The 18,244-nt window shown below is 39.3% G+C and overlaps 1 protein-coding gene across 7 annotated transcripts in view; it reads left to right on the top strand.

Moving 5' to 3' along the window:
- Window positions 1-62: 62 nt before the first annotated feature.
- Window positions 63-18,244, top strand: part of CD46 (CD46 molecule) — a 251,230-nt gene continuing 233,048 nt past the window's right edge. For 4 of the 7 annotated variants that reach the window (XR_007509980.1, XR_007509982.1, XR_007509981.1 and 1 more), the window contains exons 1-10: window positions 63-325; window positions 1,439-1,630; window positions 1,841-1,937; window positions 2,614-2,699; window positions 3,091-3,297; window positions 4,089-4,271; window positions 5,242-5,421; window positions 6,044-6,235; window positions 6,565-6,591; window positions 7,269-7,335. Coding sequence is in view for 2 of the 7 variants with exons in the window: in XM_049832560.1 (XP_049688517.1) it covers window positions 166-325; window positions 1,439-1,630; window positions 1,841-1,937; window positions 2,614-2,699; window positions 3,091-3,297; window positions 4,089-4,271; window positions 5,242-5,421; window positions 6,044-6,235; window positions 6,565-6,591; window positions 7,269-7,335; window positions 9,167-9,257 (1,482 nt within the window). In the remaining 5 variants the exon portion in view is untranslated. Of the gene's footprint in view, window positions 326-1,438; window positions 1,631-1,840; window positions 1,938-2,613; window positions 2,700-3,090; window positions 3,298-4,088; window positions 4,272-5,241; window positions 5,422-6,043; window positions 6,236-6,564; window positions 6,592-7,268; window positions 7,336-9,166; window positions 9,273-11,178; window positions 13,129-18,244 lie in introns of those variants that run through there. The other 3 variants (XR_007509979.1, XM_049832560.1, XM_049832561.1) reach the window with 3 other exon arrangements.

Below are 18,244 nucleotides of genomic sequence, written 5' to 3'. Positions count from 1 at the left end.
ACCCTGCCCAGGAAAGGATCGCGCCCTCTTCGCCCGCCCGGTTTCCTCAGGCCGGCCCAGCCGCCGCCATAGCAGCCGCCTCCTCCCCGCCCTTCCCGAGGGGCCCAAAAGCCCCGCCGTGGCGGCGGCCCCCGCTGAGGGAAGAGGGCGGGTCGCGCAGCGCGCATGCGCCCCAGCCCCGCGCTGCGTCTGGGTTGCCGCCTGAGTGTGAGGAGCGCGGAACGCTCCGCGGTCATGGGGCCGCCGCGCCGTCCGCCCGCCCGCGGCCTGGGTTTCCTCCTCCTTCTCCTGGTGCTGTCGTGGCTCGGTGGAACGTGGGCTCAGGGTGAGGAACATGGCGGGGGGGAGGGGGGGGGAAGCTGAGAGGCTCGGGGGGGGGGGGGGCCCACGCCGAGTCCCCGCGGCCTCCCGTCCCTGAGGGCAGCCGGGAGGAGGGAGGGAGGGAGCTCAGCCCCGAGGGTGCCGGTGGGCTGAGGGGCGGCTTCCCGGGTCTTGCTCGGCCGGTGGGGAGGGAGGAGGAAATGGGTTTAGGCGGTGGCAGAAACAGTGAGATTTCCGGGCGGTTTCTGTGGGGGTTTGGGGGTGAAAAAGCTGAGAGAACGGTTGTGTCGCAAGAACAGGCGTGCTGGCTTTGGTGCTGACGGGTGCCGGCTCTGACCCTGAGTTTGGGGTTTAAAATTTCTTTTGTGGTTTGGTAAATCTCTAAACGGTAATATAAATAGAGTGGGGAAAAAAATCTAGTAGGTATCGCCAGAATGGTGATGGCCTCTGTCGTGTGTAAGTCTTGCAAAGACTGAGCGGATCTTCCATTTGTACCTGGATTGCAAGGGCTTGAATGTCTTTTTGCGAGTCCTCTAGCGTGGAGGAGTTATACATCTTCAGCGTTAACCGCACCTCAAAATCTCCCTGGGTCTGTAGGTCTTTGTTGGGTTGTGTAGCTGGTTTTTACGCCCCAACCCCCCCCACCCCCTTTATGGTCTGCCAGGCCTTTTGCCTTACGAAAGAGAACTAACTATGCCGGTGTGGTTGGTCGGTTTGTTTCTCCTGCAGCAAGCTAAGCAGGCATTTTACTGCAGATGAGTATATAGTGAATTAAGTCACATATTTAGCTACAAGAATAAAGCAGACAAAAAAGAAGAACTGGAAGGAAATGCATTGTCTGGGTAGAATGCTAAAGAACTTGAGAAAACAAATGAGTAAGTAACGTGTACTAGTGTGGAGTTGGACACTGGATGCAATTAAAATATAAATTTAAAAAATTGAAACCTTGTTAAGTATACAGATAGCTCTGGCTCTTCAGAATGTCACCTCTTTGATTTACCAATGAGTCCTTAAAAACTACTGAATTGGCCTGGCTTCTATGCCATTATGCCTCAACTTGTATCTCTTCTTGTTGACAAGATTGTGTATTGCTTTTTCTTTCCTTTTACTCCGACAGACGCGTGTGTGACTCCAGACAGGCTGCAATATGCAGAGCTCGAGGAGCGTTTCAGCACAATGAACAGCTTTCCTATTGGAACTGTGGTGTCATACATCTGCCGGCCGGGGTATATAAAAATCCCTGGAAAATCATCAGCTCGTACATGTGGTGAAGACTTACAGTGGTCACCTAAAGAGCGGTTCTGTACCGGTAATGTATGCATGAGCTCTTTTGCTTTTTCCGTTTGATATTTAACAAGTTTAGTTGTTTTTCAAGTGAAAATTAGTGTATTGTAATATTTTAAACGAAGCTTGAAAATTGCTAATAATGGTAAGAGCAGTATATGCCAAAGTCTTAGTCTTTGTATATAACTACAAAGGTGTAGAATTTTTTTTTCCTTTTCTTTCCTGCTCCCCCTAGAGAGAAAATGTAACCATCCAGGAGACTTAGAACATGGTTTTATTAATGTGACAGATCTTACATTTGGTTCAAAAGCTACTTTTTCTTGCGAAGGAGGGTAAGTATTTTGGTGAAGTTAATACTTTTTTTTTTGGGGGGGTGGGGGGGGTGGATGGGGGGGGGGGGTGGTTCTTTTGTTTGTTTAGACCAGATTTGAACCAAACCTAAATTTTCTTATGCAGGTTACATTCCAGTTCTGACTTGAAATGTCTCCTGAATTCGGACTGGAGCAAACGAAATTACAGTTAAATTTGATTTGATTCCCAGGTTTTACTTGCTGTTTGCATCAACCAAGATTAAGCTTTTTATTGAGATTCTGCAGAGCGAAAACTAGAGTGTTGCTTCTAATGACTTCTTTTAATGCTTCTGTGGCAGAAGGAATAAATATATACATTTATCATTCTTCATTCACCCTCTCCTTTTAACAGCTTATTTCTTTAGTATTAATAACTTTACGGCATTAGTATTAGAGGGTGCACATCTTAAAATGGTGAGACTTCCATCAGTTCCTTTAGGGATGTCTCATTTACTACTTGTTTGTTTTCAAAGTTGAGACTGTTAGCAAAATAAATTAAAAAAAAGAAATAAGATACCATTCTCATTACAACGAGAACTTGGTATGTTATGTCCCCCTAATCGCAGAACAGAATTATATAAACAAAGTTCCTAGGTGCTTGTTGGAGAAATAAGAGATTTCTTAAGTTTCACATCCTTAAAAATTTTTACCTGTCTAGATTCAGATTACGTGGAACTGATGAAATTTTCTGTGTAATTAAGGATACAAGTGTTGGCTGGAGTAGAGATCTTCCTTTCTGTGAAAGTAAGTAAATTACTACCGTGTTTAAGTTTATATTCAGATGGCGGTAGTTCATTTAAAAACAGCTGTGCCATAAACCTTCCAGTATAGGAAATGATGGTAAAATAGAACTGATTTTTTTTTTTTGGAACTACTTGGGATGTGCCTGAGGAATGACCACTGAAAAATAACATTTATTGTGATAATTAGCTTATATTAGTTAATGTCACCCTCTTCTTGAAATTGAGACTCCCTATACTGAATAACCATCGGTAACTCTCTGTTAGAACTGTAGCTTGTCTTAGAAGTAGCTATCCGTCAAATTTTAAATGAGATGACTTGAAAACCAAGGCTTGCTATGATGAACAAAGTAACAGCAAAATTCTGTCGATTAATTTGTGTTATTTATTTCTAGGAATTCCTTGTGAACCACCTCCAAACATAGCCAATGGGCACTACACTGAAGCAACTGTCTATGCTTATCAAACGTCAGTAACCTATAGTTGTAATGATGTACCAAAAGGCGCGGATCCCTTCTCGCTGATTGGCCCAGCTACTATTTTCTGCACATACAATGCACAGTCAAATGGAGTTTGGAGTGAACCACCTCCACAATGTAGAGGTTGTTGAGATTTTTAATATACTTCCTTATTATAGCCTATGGGACTCCAAGACTTCAGTATCTGTCCCATTTTTTGAAGGGGTGAGTGGTGGGACTTCCCTATAGAAAAGAAGAAACAGATCCTCTGGTACTAAATTTGATATAGTTCCTGCAGAGATCAGATCAACTGCATTATGGATATTGATTGATTATGACACAGAATATGACTAAAATTTAGGTTGACACTTTAAAAATACGTGTATGAGCATGCTGTTGGTAAAAGTGACAAAGTGAAGGAACTGAGAGACCATAAAACCTGGGTAGATGAGGAAAAATGGTGTAAAGAGCAAGAATGTGGAAGCTAGATTATGAATAGTAAAAAGGTGAGGAACAACTCTTTCTAAACACAGCTACTGTCCAAGTGCAGAAATAAATGCAAAGCCCAGCCAACACAGTCTTGCTTTGCAGGCATGGGGGAAAAATACCAGATGCTTGCATGTTGTCATTTGAACCCTGATCAATATCACTTTGTTTTCTGAAATTCTGCCACTGTACAGGAGTATGTCTTTTGGAAGTGGAATGTGATTATATCAATTACTACAATTTCTTATTTGACTGAGTAGCGTTACAACTCAATACCTTAAAACCAGGACCTTCAGCACCTTCAAGAGAATTAAACTATTTTGGAGAGGGTCTATAAAAAAGTTGAGGAATTAGATGAGGAAACTTAGAAGCAGTAAAAGGATGCTGCATCTGTTACAAAGATACTGTTAACAAATGTTTCAGAGCTGGTTTTCTTTTACCTATTTCAGTGGTCAAATGTGATAACCCTAAAGTTGAAAATGGAAGGAAAAAAACTGGATTTGGACCTTCCTATACCTATATGGACTCGGTCATATTTGAGTGTGATCCAGGTTATTTCATGATCGGACCGGAGGTAATTACCTGTAGAGAAAATAACACCTGGTTTCCTCCAAAACCAACTTGTGAAAAAAGTAAGCCTTTAAATAAGAATCCAACTTTTCTTGTATGTTGTAAATGTTCTAAGTCTGTCTTGGCTAAAATTTAAAATTGTAATGCTGTAGTTGGAAATTGGAAGCTAAGGAAGTTGACATGGAGCCTCATCTATGGGCAACCATTTTAGGTGTTCAAGTGACTCTTAACTCCAAAGAGTTTTTGGATGAGAGTGAGTTGAGTTACAGATATGCATATAGAAGTGATGTGGACATACTGTAATAGCATCACGGTGTTTGTTCTAGTGATTTCATGTGTAAATACAGAAGAAAAGATGTGTTTCTGAATTCTGATAGAAAGAACTAGAAGTATGCACAATGAGGAAACCTATAGTGTCCTTGTAGAGTAATCAAAATCATTACGTGTCTGTGGTCTCTTACGCAGCTCTTCAACTTTTTCTTTCCAGGCATCGTGTATAGTCTGTAGTATGTTGTTAGATTTTGATCAGGCAGATTATTAAGTCAGGACAATTTGCAGGGCTGGGGACATTGCAGAGGTCTTTTTGTAACCTTTCTCCTTCCCCTTTGTGCTACAGGGAGAGGAAATGTTGTAGAGAATTTTTTTACTTGCACACACTAATAATGAGTTCCCAGGAATGAGAACCACTTCTACAAAGAATATGTTTGGGTGTTCCATAATGAATGGGTCTGATAAGGCACCTGGAAATTACTCTAGTGCTTACAAAAATAATTAACCAACAAGTAAGAGTTCCTTAGCTACCACATCATAAGATCATATCACCTAATGAATACCTACAGTGATGTTTCTTCTAAGTCTTCTAAAGGAAACATTTATACTTAAACTTGTGGTAAAGTTAACTACTCAGATATGCTGATCTATTTTTCTCATACAAAGGCAATGTATATTTTTTGAGTGAGTTCATGAATTATAAAATATTTAAAGTTTATTATCACTAAACTTACTTTTAAATTCACATATTGGCTACTGCAGGTGCATGTGGTGCCCCAAATATCACACATGGAGTAGTGATTCCAGCTAAATCCGTATATGAAGGAGGAGAGTCTGTTCAGATAAAGTGCGATACTTCTTGTACTTTTCCTGATGGCGCTGAAGACATGACAGTAACTTGTCAAGGACAGAATATATGGAGTTCTTTACAAAACTGTGCATGTAAGTAAAACTCATAATTGGTAAAATCAAGGGCAAAGTGACAAGTTCCAAAGGTCTGACATAGAAGTGTGCAGACCCTAAAAGTTAGCAGCAGAGCACCAACAGGTTATGTTAGTAAGGTTGTGAGTGTCATTGGCTGGAGTTTCAGCAACTGAAGGAAAGTTTTCGGCAGAGTTAGAGTCCTTGTTCAGTCTTAGTTTTGTTTATGGAAATTGGTGAAGTTCAAAAGCCAATGTGAAAGATCTGTTTGGGGGTGTTTTCTGAAGATTCTTCCTTTGATGATCGCAGACTTTATTGTCCCCTCACTTTGCACCATGTGATTGCTTGTTATAATATAAACAGAGGTTGTCATTACTTTGATGCAACTGTTTGTCCTAATGAAGCTGAGACGTGCATTTCTGTTAATGCGTCTGAAGCATGTCTGTCAGCAGAAGTATCTGCAGCTTCTAGGAAGCAGGAAGCTTTTGCATATAAAATGTCGTAAGGATTCGCTGAGCTTCTGATATTTACACAAATGTAGGGACTTTCTGATGGCAACTTCTTGAATCTTCTTCATGTACCAGCTCTCTTGGACTTAATTTCCTTTTTTCTCTGCACAACCCCCCCCCCCCCCTCTTTCCAGGTGGGCCTAAAAGTTCTGGTTTCACTCCACACATAAGTTATGGTAGAGTAATTGATGGACAAAAATCTTCATATTCTGTCGGGGATATTATTACAATTGAATGTTACTCAGGCTACACGTTACATGGTGCAGCTCGTATTGAGTATGTTGGAGAAAACCAATGGAATCCTGGAGTGCCAACTTGCCAGTTAAGTAAGTATGAACTGCAAGAATTTCTACTAGAATGAAAATAGATGTAACAAAAGCTTTACTACTTGGGGATGTTCTTTTGTATTCGGGAGAAATCATTTAATGCAAACTTCCTTCTTTATTTTGACACAAGAAAAATATGTTTTGGTAAAATCCATTTAAAAATAGGAATATTTCAAGTTAAATAAATGCTGCGATATAAACTGGCCTGCTGTAAGTACTGTATTGACAGAAGTGCTTGATCTATTTGAAATCACGGAATATTTTTATAATAATGTTCAAATACAAAGCACGTGTGTTCCTCTTGTGATACCGATTCACTCTGTTTTTAGGTGCCTATATTACAGCCATCATCTGTGGTAAGTATATTATAAAACCTGAACAAGATATGAAGTGGATTGTAGATGTGGAATTGATATTCTGGTCATCACCTGTGACTGCAGTAATGATTTTTGACTTTTGGTTATTTTAAAAATGCTTGTCTACTCCTGCATAGTTCAAGAAAAGTTAAAATTTCTTAGCAATTACAGATTCATTTCATGTAAATTGTGTATTTTTTCATGTATGTGAGACATCAGATTTCAAAGGCAGTCTTCCACAACTTAGTCGCTTTCATAAACTCTTAGAGCTTGGGTTTACTGGAAATGTGAATAAATAACTGTGGCAGTGAACAAAAATGCTTAGTCCATCTTCTGTCCTTGCATTTATTACCCACTTTTGTAAGCCTTCTACTTTCTTATAAACTTGTAAAAAGTAATGTTAGGATTTTGACATATCTGTTTTAATGTTCCTGAGCTGGTGGGATTTTGCCATCTTGGTGGTCACTGTTCTTGAGCTGAACTATCTTGAAAAGTCTTGAGTAGAGCATCAAATACATATTTGTGAAATAAGCCATGCAAATTAAGGTGGGGTTGGGGGGGGGGTGTCTAGGACTGTGGATGAAGACAGTGCTATTTCTGCTAAAAAATTTTGAGGCTTTTTTGTGAGCTAGAGATGATCTTTATCACTCTAAGGTTTTTTTTAATTCTTCCTAAAGTGATTGTGGCAATAGTGGTGTTCCTGGCAGCCTTCTGGGTCTATAAGAAATTCTTTTCACAAAATGGGTAAGTCTACCTTTTTATTATTATTGCAAATTTCTAAATGACTGGGCAAGAGCAGTGCTAATGCATATGTAAGTTTCTTGAGCTTTATCTGCCCTTTCTTTTTCAAATGTCTGATGACTATATGTGAGCTTATCACAGCAGCTGATGGGAAGCTAAAGTGCCTAACAATGTATTTGACTTTGTATCTGCTATTCAGATAAGCTGCTAATTAACACTTGCACTAATTTCAAGGAAGGAAAAAGCCTGTTCTTAAGCTTGTATTTGGCATAGGTACACTTGCCGAGGAAAGTACTGATTCCATCTGCTCTAAAACATGTCAGTTTACCTCTTAAAACCAGTGGTAGTATTGGCTTGTGTGGGCTTGTGTTACTTTATTGCTTGGATACCCTCTGACATCACTAGGTCTCACAGGCTTTAAGAGTCAGAATGGTTTACATGACCTGGAAGCCTTGGAGGTGAACTAAGGAGCTTTCTCTCTTCTATGTAAGATGTACCAATGGTAGTGGAGGGTAACTGGAGAAGCACTGTGTTTTGTGTTTTGGACTAGAAGCACCTTGAATAAAATAATATGGGCTTAGTTACAAGGAAAATGTGAAAAAGAAATTGGCCTAAACCGGTGCTCCTATGCTCTTTGAAAAAGCAAGTGGTAATCTTTGCTACTAGAATGTTTAACGTGTGGATCCACTTCAGTTTTTTTTCCTCCTGCAGCAGCAATGATTGGTGTCCCTATGTTAAAGACTTGCAAAGTCAACTGTAAAGTATTAGATGCATAAGTAGTAGTGTTCTTATGTTTTTAATGAGACACATAGGGCCTTTTGAACTTTTACTTCAAAACAACTGATTGTTATGTATGCTTTTTCATGGAGGGATGGCAGGAGATTTAAATGCCTCTTTGTGCATTGCTTCTTGCAGTGATGTCTTATCTTCTTGAAAAAAAGCCTGTTTTGTTGGAGAAATAGTTTGTAACATGCAAAATACTGAAAATTCAGAGCGAGTTAGGTGGTACACATAGAATGCTACCTTAAGCACCTTGTCAAAACTGACTTGGCTTTTAACAAAATCTGTTGGGATTTATCTGGGGTATGTGAAGCAAAGGAAGGTATGCTATAAATAAAGCAAACCAGAGGAAATACTCCTGTAGTTTGTACTTGTAATGAAGTACACACAGTACTACTAGGGAGAGCCCTGAAGCTAGCTTATGTCCAGTGAGATTTTAGCCTCAGTATCTTCCACATAGGCAGTACAGTATTGTTACAAGGGCCAGAGTGGCCCTGTAAGGAGACTGACTGTGTACCAGTCTGCTGCTAAGTAATTCAGTGCATTTGAGCAATTGCTTTTCATCGTGACTTGGATAATCTGCAATCTGGATGGTCCAGAAAAGAATACATAGGAGTTAATAGTATTAGGACAGCATTTTCTGCCTTCATCTATGGAGAGACTGCTCAGGGTGTAGAAAGGAAGAGGGATGTAAATCAACATCATCAAAAAATAAAGAAATGTTACATTCCTGAAAATTTTACAACATTAAAAGTCTTATTGCACCCAATGCTTTCTTTAAGCTTCCTTGCTGTGAACATCTGACTATTAAACCTCTTTCTTGTCTGAAAACCCTGATCTAATCTCTTATTAAGGCCCAGATCTCCCTATTTGGTTTTCTGGGTTCCTGATGTAGCTGAGCCTTTGTGAACTGTTGTGCTTCCAGCACCTCATACTTGCTGGGTTGTAGTCTTCAAATTACAGCAAAAATCTTTTCTTGCCCTCTTTCTTGTGTGTTTAATCTGACAGTTTTATAGGACATTCAATTAGACCTTTTTCCCCTTCTGCTGTTCAGCTCGTATACAGTTGATGAGAGTTGCAAGGAAACATGTATTTTAAAAACTAATGTACCAGCTGAGATGGAAGAAACTGCACAAATGAATTAATTGAATCTTAAAAAGGTATATGCTTTCCACTTAATTTGGACTTTTGCAATGAAGCTTAAGTGTCTTTTTTTATTATGGTTTACTTAGAATTTCAGGAGAAGCGTGGAATCTAGCTAGCTGTGAACCTCAGTTTCCTATAGGAAAGACCATAATAACCATTCATTCGTTTTGGGAGAACAGGATATGTTACGTAAAGAATTATCATTCAGTGTCATAAATGATAGCTTCCAGTGATTGCATATCACAGATCTTAGTTTTGGGTTGTCTCTTTAAAGAAGGAGTAACATCTTTTTCTGTAAGACAGAAACTACGTACATGTTTGCACCTGTTTTAGTAATGTGAAATGGATTCCAGTGATGTGTTATTTTTGTTAGCTAATAGTATAATTCCCTGTAATTAGAAGATTGTTGGAGCTTTGCCGCATTACATGGACACTAGAATTATAAAGGTAGTGTGGATCCCTTCAGAGAAAACTGATTACATATTTCTTAGAGTTACTGATTCATCTGTGTTTTCAGCTTTCTAGAAGAAAAAAATAAATGAATGAAGGTACAAACCTGGTCTTTTTAAACCTTTTTATAAAAAGCTGATTTCTTTTTCAAATTCAGAGTTCTGTAGCCCTAAAAAGGGTAAAAATGTAGTTGCTTGTTTGGAACCGATTTCCTCTCCTATATTTTAAACTAGTGGTTAGTCCAGTAGTCAGGTGCATTTGATGATAGTTATGATTGCTCCTGTGCAATTAGCTCTTTCATAAATGTGGCTCTTCAAACCTTGTTAAAACAGAACAGATTTAAGACAGGACAGCTTAGTTTGACTGTTCCATGTCAGTATTTTATCATCACTACCTTAATAGAATTTGCCCTACAAATACTTTTGTAAACTAGAATCTTCATTTGTATCACTTTTCTCCATTGCACAAATTCTGAGAAGGTAATGGTTGAAACATTATGTCTCTTATTCTAACTTAATGCAAAGGTCTTTTCAAATGCATAGTCTTGTACTTTAAATAAAATGAAGTGACTTTTCAGAATTTTTGATGTTTGAGATGGCATATATGAAAATTAAGCTTGGAGTTTCTTCCAGAATAATGTATGGATTAAGGAATATCATCTTTACCTCTGAAGTAGGATGTTTCTAATTGAGATAGGATTAGGTTTCTGGGTTAGTTGGGCTTATTTTTGGAGAGAGAAGAAAAGGAGTCAAGACATAAAATAGAATAGAGTTTTTTATTTCCAATCTTACCTTTTGCACATGACAATGGTAAGAGAAATTAATGGTCTAGTATGTGTACACACTATTAACCCCTGAGTTTTTCTTACGATACCTAGAACTCCTTAGAGACCTAGAGTAATAGTGCAGAGGTTTGGTATGGATTTTTTTCTGTAAAGCAAAACAGGAGTTAGTCAAGAACTTGAAAACATTATAGATGGATGTAATTATGAATTTTAATCCTCATGTGTTCAAGTATTGTAAATTTGCTGTAAGTTGACTACAAAATGAAAATTCTCACAAACTAATATTCAGCTTCTGGTTATAAAATATATATTAAACAACACACTGTATTTAAAATACATTATAAGGGATGGTCCTAATGTAGTCTCCGTATAGTTAGGAATCCTATAACTGTTACGTCTGGTTTCAGTTTTTGGTAATGCCCAGGTGTGGTCTGTTCATGACTTGACATGACCCATTTGGATCAAATGGTCTTCTACTCTGTGGGTCATTCTTAAGAGTCTAGTGGGTGAAATGAAGCAAAAAAACTCCTCAGTCTAGCAGTTGCTTAGTAAGAAGAGGACATAATTATTTAGTTTAATGACTTTACCTGTTGATTTAATGATAAAACTAAGGATGTGCTTTCAGAATAAATGTAAAAACTATTTAAATGTAAAATCTCTGATTTGACTTGTTTTTTTGTTTGTAGGAAACGTGACAGCACTCCATGTACTGCCGAATATAAGATCTGTAAAGCATGAATTACCTTTTTTGGGGTGGGAGGGAATTTGCAGATGAATATACCTATTAGAAATGGAAAATTATTGCACTTGGATTGAGTTTCTGTAGATTAATATTTTGTACTATGTGCTATACTACTGATTGACTGTAGTGGGAGATCATTAATAGGGTAAAAAGAATATATATGTATATATATCTGCTTTTCCTTGTGGGCCACTCAGACTGTCTTTTCTGTGTATGTGAAATGGTTTTAAAGGCACATACCTGTAGCATGCAAGATTGTCTGTGTCGGCGGGAGTACTGGACATATCACTGTCATAGTACCAGCTGCTGCCGCCTGCTGCCTTCAGTGCTACCTCTTTTCTTACAGAAGACTATCCAATACTAGTTCTGCTCACTAAAATCTGAATGTGCTTCTCGTTCATTTTTGTGGTTGAGGCGCTATAAATGATTTTGTTGTCTCTTGTATTATGAAACGTTTTATTATTAGTTTCCTTAAGAGATTGGTGCCATTTAAGGCTATGTCTTTTTGAAACTATCACAGTTTAGATCTTATATATACCACCTCTTTGTTTGCCAAAGTTGGTTTCTGTATATCTAATGAATTAAAAATGTGCCTTTAAATCAGAGTTTTATAGATTTTCCATTGCCTTTAAGAAGGAAAAAAGCCATATATATTTCTGACTCTTTTGATATAGTCCCAGAAGGACTACAGTGGATTTGTTGGAATGGAAAACTGAAGGTTTCTATAGCAAAGGTATCCCCTGGCTTTGAATTTGTTGGTCTATTGATGGAAGGCACCTAATTAAAGGAACTGCTGAGAAATTGGTGGTAGCAATCTCTTACCAGGAGCACAGTGTAAGTTCCGTAGCATGCTTGATTTTTATTGAGCCTTGATGTCAGTTTCGGAGAGAATTTTGTTGCTTTTTAAGGATAGAGATGGCACTGTGTGGATCTAGCTTCCTTGTTCTTTTTACTTGAAATCACATATTCCATATAGAGCATTTCAAATCTCTGTATACAGACTACGATGCTAAAGCTAGCTCTGAGTGCTAGATTTAGCATTGGATATCTGTTGAGAAGCAGAAGCCTTTCCCTGTCAGGCTCCCTTCTCTTTTCATGTTAAAGGAAGACCAAACCAGCTTAGTTGCGGGAGTGAAGGAATAGCTATGTGGGCAGTGGTGGTAGATGTGGTCTCTGTTTAGGCAGCTGCTTGCTTCATGAAGTGTTTTGGTCAAGACTGTGACTCCAGGAGCTCCCATCACAGCATTTGCCATGAATTGAGACTCGGATGTGCATTGATAGCTGTGACTTTAAATGCATACTTGCTACTTCTAATTCCTTATTAAAACCAAAAGCTTAATTAGGACAGGCTTTGGCTTTGTGGATCTCTGAGTTTGCTATCAACATACAGGCAGCTTATAAGAACCAATTTTCCCAGAAAAAACAAATTGCCTCTCTTCAAATGGCTGAGGCAGCATTTAAACTATTCATGCTTGTCTGTGGTAGATTGGCACGGCTCTCCACTGTAGTGAACAGATTGTTTGAATAACGTAGGACTATTTAGGGCTTTATAGGGCTTTTTGGGACAATCCCAGCAGTTGTATCATCAGAGTTCATGATAGTCTGGTTATTAAAAAGGGTTTTTGGCTACACAGAATGACATGCTGTTCATTGCCTAGCTGATACCTAGTTTGATAATTGTTTGTAAACACTATGATAATATACTGGGAATTGAGCGTGTTGGTCACTAGCTAGCTTGATTATGTATGGCATCTCCAATGTTTTAAAATACGCTGAAATGCACTTAAAGCTGAAGTGAAATAACTGTAAAAAATGGCCTTTTATACTTTTTTCTGGATGTAAAGACTAGCGATGACTTGTAATGTTACAAATAAAAATGTTAAATTATTTAGCAGTAAGTGTTTGTCTTTCATTTGTCATGTGGTAAGCAGCTATTTTTCCGTTATTCTTAAGATGATTTTTCATGTACCAAACTTGCATTAGGTGGTAACTGCTGAGATTGAAGTTTGCAGTTTGTGCACAGAATTACGTAATGGTAGTGTAGAGAATGTGTTAATTTGCTGAGCAGCCTTTTGGTTTTCTTTTGGAATTGCAGAGAATTTCCCAGAACCTCCAAAACCTTACAGTGTTCACTCCTGAAAAACATGGGAAAAACTTGGAGAAGAGGCAGATTATCATGTGGCTGTTCTAATGTAACACTAAGTCAAGAGCAAAGCCCAGAGAGTATTCTGGCACTTTTGTCCAGTGTGTGACAGATGTCATCCTTAGGGAATATAGCTTAGGCGTTTTTAAGGAACATGTTAAGCAGAATGTGATTATTTTTAACTGTATGAGGTTCACACTCATAATGTACTCCACGCATTTCTTTGCAAAGAAAGTTTGAGTTGGCTGCCTCATAGAATAATGCCTTTCAGAGGGTGGAATAGAAAAATAACTAATATGCTGTATTTTCTTTTAGTTTGTGGTTGTGATACTCAAAATCAGTTGGTGTGGACTGCAAATGATGAGAGGTTGTAGGCTACACAGCTTCACAAATCCATGAAGTTCTGGGACTGCAGTGAGCATTGATAGGATAGGCAGCTACTAGGCAATTTGACTTAAACACTACAAGTTAATTTGTCCTAATTGTCATGAATTCTGCACCATTTTTCTAAAAGTGAGTCCTACATTAATTATTTCATCTTAGAATCTGGAACTGATCATTAAGAGTCATGAACACATGAACTTTGTGCTAAGAAAAAGGCTGTATGTAATAAACGTGTTGCCATCTACTGGTAAAACAAGTGATGTTCTTGCAGTGGGAGTAACAAAACAGGTACAGCATTGCCTAGCTTAATGTTAAGTAATCTGAAGTGTCAGTGCTTGGTAGGCTTCTCGGTGTTAAACCTAAAATCTGTAAATGCTCGCTTCAGAGCATAGTTCATACAGAGTGGTGAAAATGGAGCTGGGGACTGAAATGAAGAGACTTGCAGCAATTGGATATTTTCCAGCAGGGAAACAAGTAATCTGTCTATGTGAGACAGAGCCCAATACCAAGTAGCACACAATTTTATTTACAAGAAAAAAAATATCTGAGTAAATAACAGGTTAAGGCAAACAAATAGCACATGGAATATAACTGGTCAGAAGGTTAGGTGGCTGTGTTCTCACACATGGGCCCTGGCTTGCTTGAGTTGAAGAATCTTAGTTACGTGTTTGAACAGATGCTTCGCTTTCTCTTTAAGCATCCCTCCTAGTTGAACGTGATGCTGACTGTCCTCCTTTTGTGCAGGATGTTCGGCCCGTAGGTGTAACTTCAGGTCAGAGAACAGAAAAGCATACCATACGTGTTTGTGAAGCAAGACCGTGCTTTTGATGGTGTTTGTTTATAAAGACTTTGGGGGGCGGGGGAATGAAGTTTTCCATTACTGTTGCTTTACCCCCTACATCATAACCGATTTCAAATGGTGCTAGACAAAAACTGAGACTCTGAACACCAAGAGAAATCGGTCAGCCTGTGTAAGAGACATTTTCCTGGCTCAGAGAAGAATCCTCTTGTAGATGACAGCTATGCATTCTTTAAAGACGGCTATTCAGTGGTCTGATCAAATGCTTCATCCATACAGCGATCACCTTTTCTGTGTGTAACGACATGTTTGACAATAGTGAGGTCAAGCAAAAATAGTTTAGCTTCATTTTTGGTCATTTGGATGCAAGGATATAGAAGTCTACTGAAACATTACTAGAAGTTACCAGCAATAAACTTAAAATAATTCTAGAAAAAGGAGTGACTTCTGTGTGTATCAGTGTGACATCATCATGATTGCTGAAGGCACTTTTGTGTTTAACTGCTGAGATCAAATTATTGGACGGAATCTCTGTGTTTGCAGAGCAAGTCTCTGGTAGCTACGGAATGATAATTCTATGGTGATAAGAGTCCCCAAGCACAGAGTGGAAATACATTTGCTCTAAGTTAGTAAATTAAACGTTAGGGTCCTAGTGATTGTATAATAAAGGAAATGTACTCTGCCTGTCAAGATGCAAGAAGTACTACGTTGGTTTTCGTGCAACTTTTGGATCACTTTACTCTGGACAACTTTAACTCAATATCCATTGTTTATTAAGTAGAAATACATTTGAAGGAAGCTGTTCCTGTTGTGGCCCTAGCTCAAGAAGGTGTATACAGTGGTTGTATAAGTGTCTAGAAATCAGATGATGTTACAAAGTGGATGGCTGGCAAAAAATAACCATTGGAAAAAGTGCTGTTTTAAGGAGTAGAGGTTGTCGGTGAAGTTAGCAGCTGCTTGATCTCCTCCCACGCTGTAATTCTTGCTCCTAGAACACTGATTTCAAATGGTGCTAGATACAAAGTGGGAAAATCTAAGCCACCATGTGAAACCAGCTTCCAGAGGAAGACACATCTCATGCACGGCTGCAGGCTGAGAGAGAAAATCCATCTCCACCGTACCTAGAGAAAAATTCATTTATTTAATTTTATTAGAAAGTAAGACAGTTAACTTTGGGTTAGTTACTGTATTGACACACTTTTTTTTTTTTGCATCTTGTGATTAGTTGAGGCTGGTGTAGGAAAAATGAAATATGTGATGAAGAAACCCACCGCTCTGGCAATGACTGGTCATTTGCTTTCATAGCCAGGTGGAATATACTGAAGCTCTTATCAGCAAGCAGTGAAAAAGGTCTGACTTCTTTGTGGTGCGGAGTATGATTCTGATGGGGTGGAGGGTGGGAAGTTTGTGTTGTACACAAAGGAACACTTTTTCGTGCTGTTGCAGATGGAACCAGGCTATAAACCTCATTCTGTCCAAGGTAGAGAGTGTTCTGGCTTTCCATCACTTACTGATCTTGGCATCATCAGAGAGGGCAGGACAGATCAGGTGCTTTTTGTGACAGGGAAAGGAAATGTGACTATCATGATGGAACTTCCTTTGTCAGCGGTATTACGTGGCCTGTAAATAGCATGCTTTTAACAAGTAGGGAGTTGCAGATTTTTGTGAGACAAGGTTTAAATTCTGTAGGGACAATGAAAATAAATTGCATGGTAACTACTTTTATAGGGTCAGAATGAAACCTAAAAAGTGTTTGCAAATCTAACTGTAAATGGCTCAACGAAACTTGCTGAGGAAGTAAGAGAATGTGAAAATGAGTGGCTGACAGTTATTGTAACTGGAATAGGTCTGAGCAGTGTGGTAGTGCAGCATAGCCATGGTAGTTAACCTGCAGTGTTATGTGTCTCAGTGTAGCGGGAATAGATGGGGAGTCTTGAAGCCTATGAATGACTATACATGTGCATAATTTAGGAACCATCAAACCCTGGCTACCATGTCTAACCTGTGCTGATGCAGAAGTTGATGTGAAATGGAATAAAGTGCAGCAGAAGTGGAGTTGGGAGTTTCACTTATTGATGCCCTGGGTTTTTGGCAACTCGTTGCATTAGTTTTGTAACCAGATCCAAGAATCTGCTTCAGTGCCTACATCCTAATGCACACCCACAGGCAGCAGAGGAAAAGCTAAGAGAAAAGGAGCATGTCCTTCCAAGAAAGGGGAGTGGAGGAAGGGGAAAGAACTGTACTAGGTTACTGTGTCTGGCTATTTACTGTAGTTTCTAAATCCATTATCTGGGGCAACAAGGTGGAAGACAAGTGGAAAGCAGGTTCCCTCCCCAGTGTCTGTCTTGCTGGCACAGTTATTTATGAAGCACCCTGTATTATCAGCGTAAGATTTACTACTGAAAAGCTGGACTGAGAGTTACTGCTGACAAGAGGTTAGCTGCGGCACAGATAAAGTACTACAGCAGCACCTTTCAGAAACCGGCTCCCAGTGAGGGTTGCTTTAGTTTTTTTCTTATCTCAGTAATAAGCAAGTGCCTTGACTGTAAAAAGAAATCTTTATTAGGGTTTTCAAAAACATTTGGTGGAAGCGTCGCTTACGTTTGTGCTGCTGAAAATGAGAGCTTCTCTGGATGTATGAGACTTACAAAGTCTGAACTGGGTCTGAACACCTATGTGTGCCTTCCCCTCCCCTCTCCAAAGGAGACTAACCTTTCCAGAAATACCATGCAGCGGTTGAAGACCAATGGCTCATTCATTATTTATAGTTTGATAAAACCAGGCTTCACTTCAGCATAACTAAGATGATGCTGCCCCTTCTCTAGGCTACCTGAAGATTGTCCTGTTGCCTTAACAAGTTCCCCTTCCCTCCAAGCAGCCAGGTGTCAGCCCCTTCTGCCAAACTGCAGGTACACCTTTTACAAAGGATACATCTGTGACAGCGTATGCTGTTCTTTCCAAACCTAATAGCATGCTTGGGCAGGCAGCACGCAGAGGGGAGGAGGAAAAGAGAGCAGTTCAAGATGCTGTGATACACAGCACTCGACTATTAATATGAACATGTGCAGAAAAATAAACCAGTGTTTTGTCTCAAACATGTGCTGTGTGTGTTGAATGTGTACATATGGACACACACATATGTGTGGAGACAAGCAACTACTATTAGCTATAGTTGGCTTTGTCAAAGTGGTCTGGAGTTTTCAATAAATAATAGTAGAAAAAGTACAATATTATCATTCTGGGTTTTTCCTCCTTTTTCAGACACGTTTAGTAGCAGTACTGTTCTGTAGCTTCTTTCAGAGGAACATCTCAAAGCCTTTCACAGACTTCATACTGCTTTATACATTCTACATGAGACAAAGGCAAAAAGGGAAGAATTCCCTGCCTCTCCCATGAAAGGGAACTTCCTCCCTAGCCTAGGACCTTTAATCTAGTCTGCAGGAGCAAGGCAAGCCTGGATGTCACAGACCTGGTTTTTCACAACCTACAGCTTCTAAATTAAGGCACTTCTGGGGCTTCCACAGTAAGCAAAACAGATCTCTGCATGACCCTGTGTGCATCACAGTTTTTTTCCTCCATTGTCAAATCATGGAGTGGAACTCGTGGTTCATCAGACTGGTCTCCCCTGGAGAAAATATTCCCATTTTCAGAAGCTCAGAAAATCTGAGCTTGATGCATCATCCT

This window comes from Accipiter gentilis, chromosome 29 (assembly GCF_929443795.1).
Source record: "Accipiter gentilis chromosome 29, bAccGen1.1, whole genome shotgun sequence".
Taxonomy (NCBI): domain Eukaryota; kingdom Metazoa; phylum Chordata; class Aves; order Accipitriformes; family Accipitridae; genus Astur; species Astur gentilis.
Note: the sequence above shows the minus strand (reverse complement) of the source record. Positions and strands in the feature narration are given on the sequence as shown.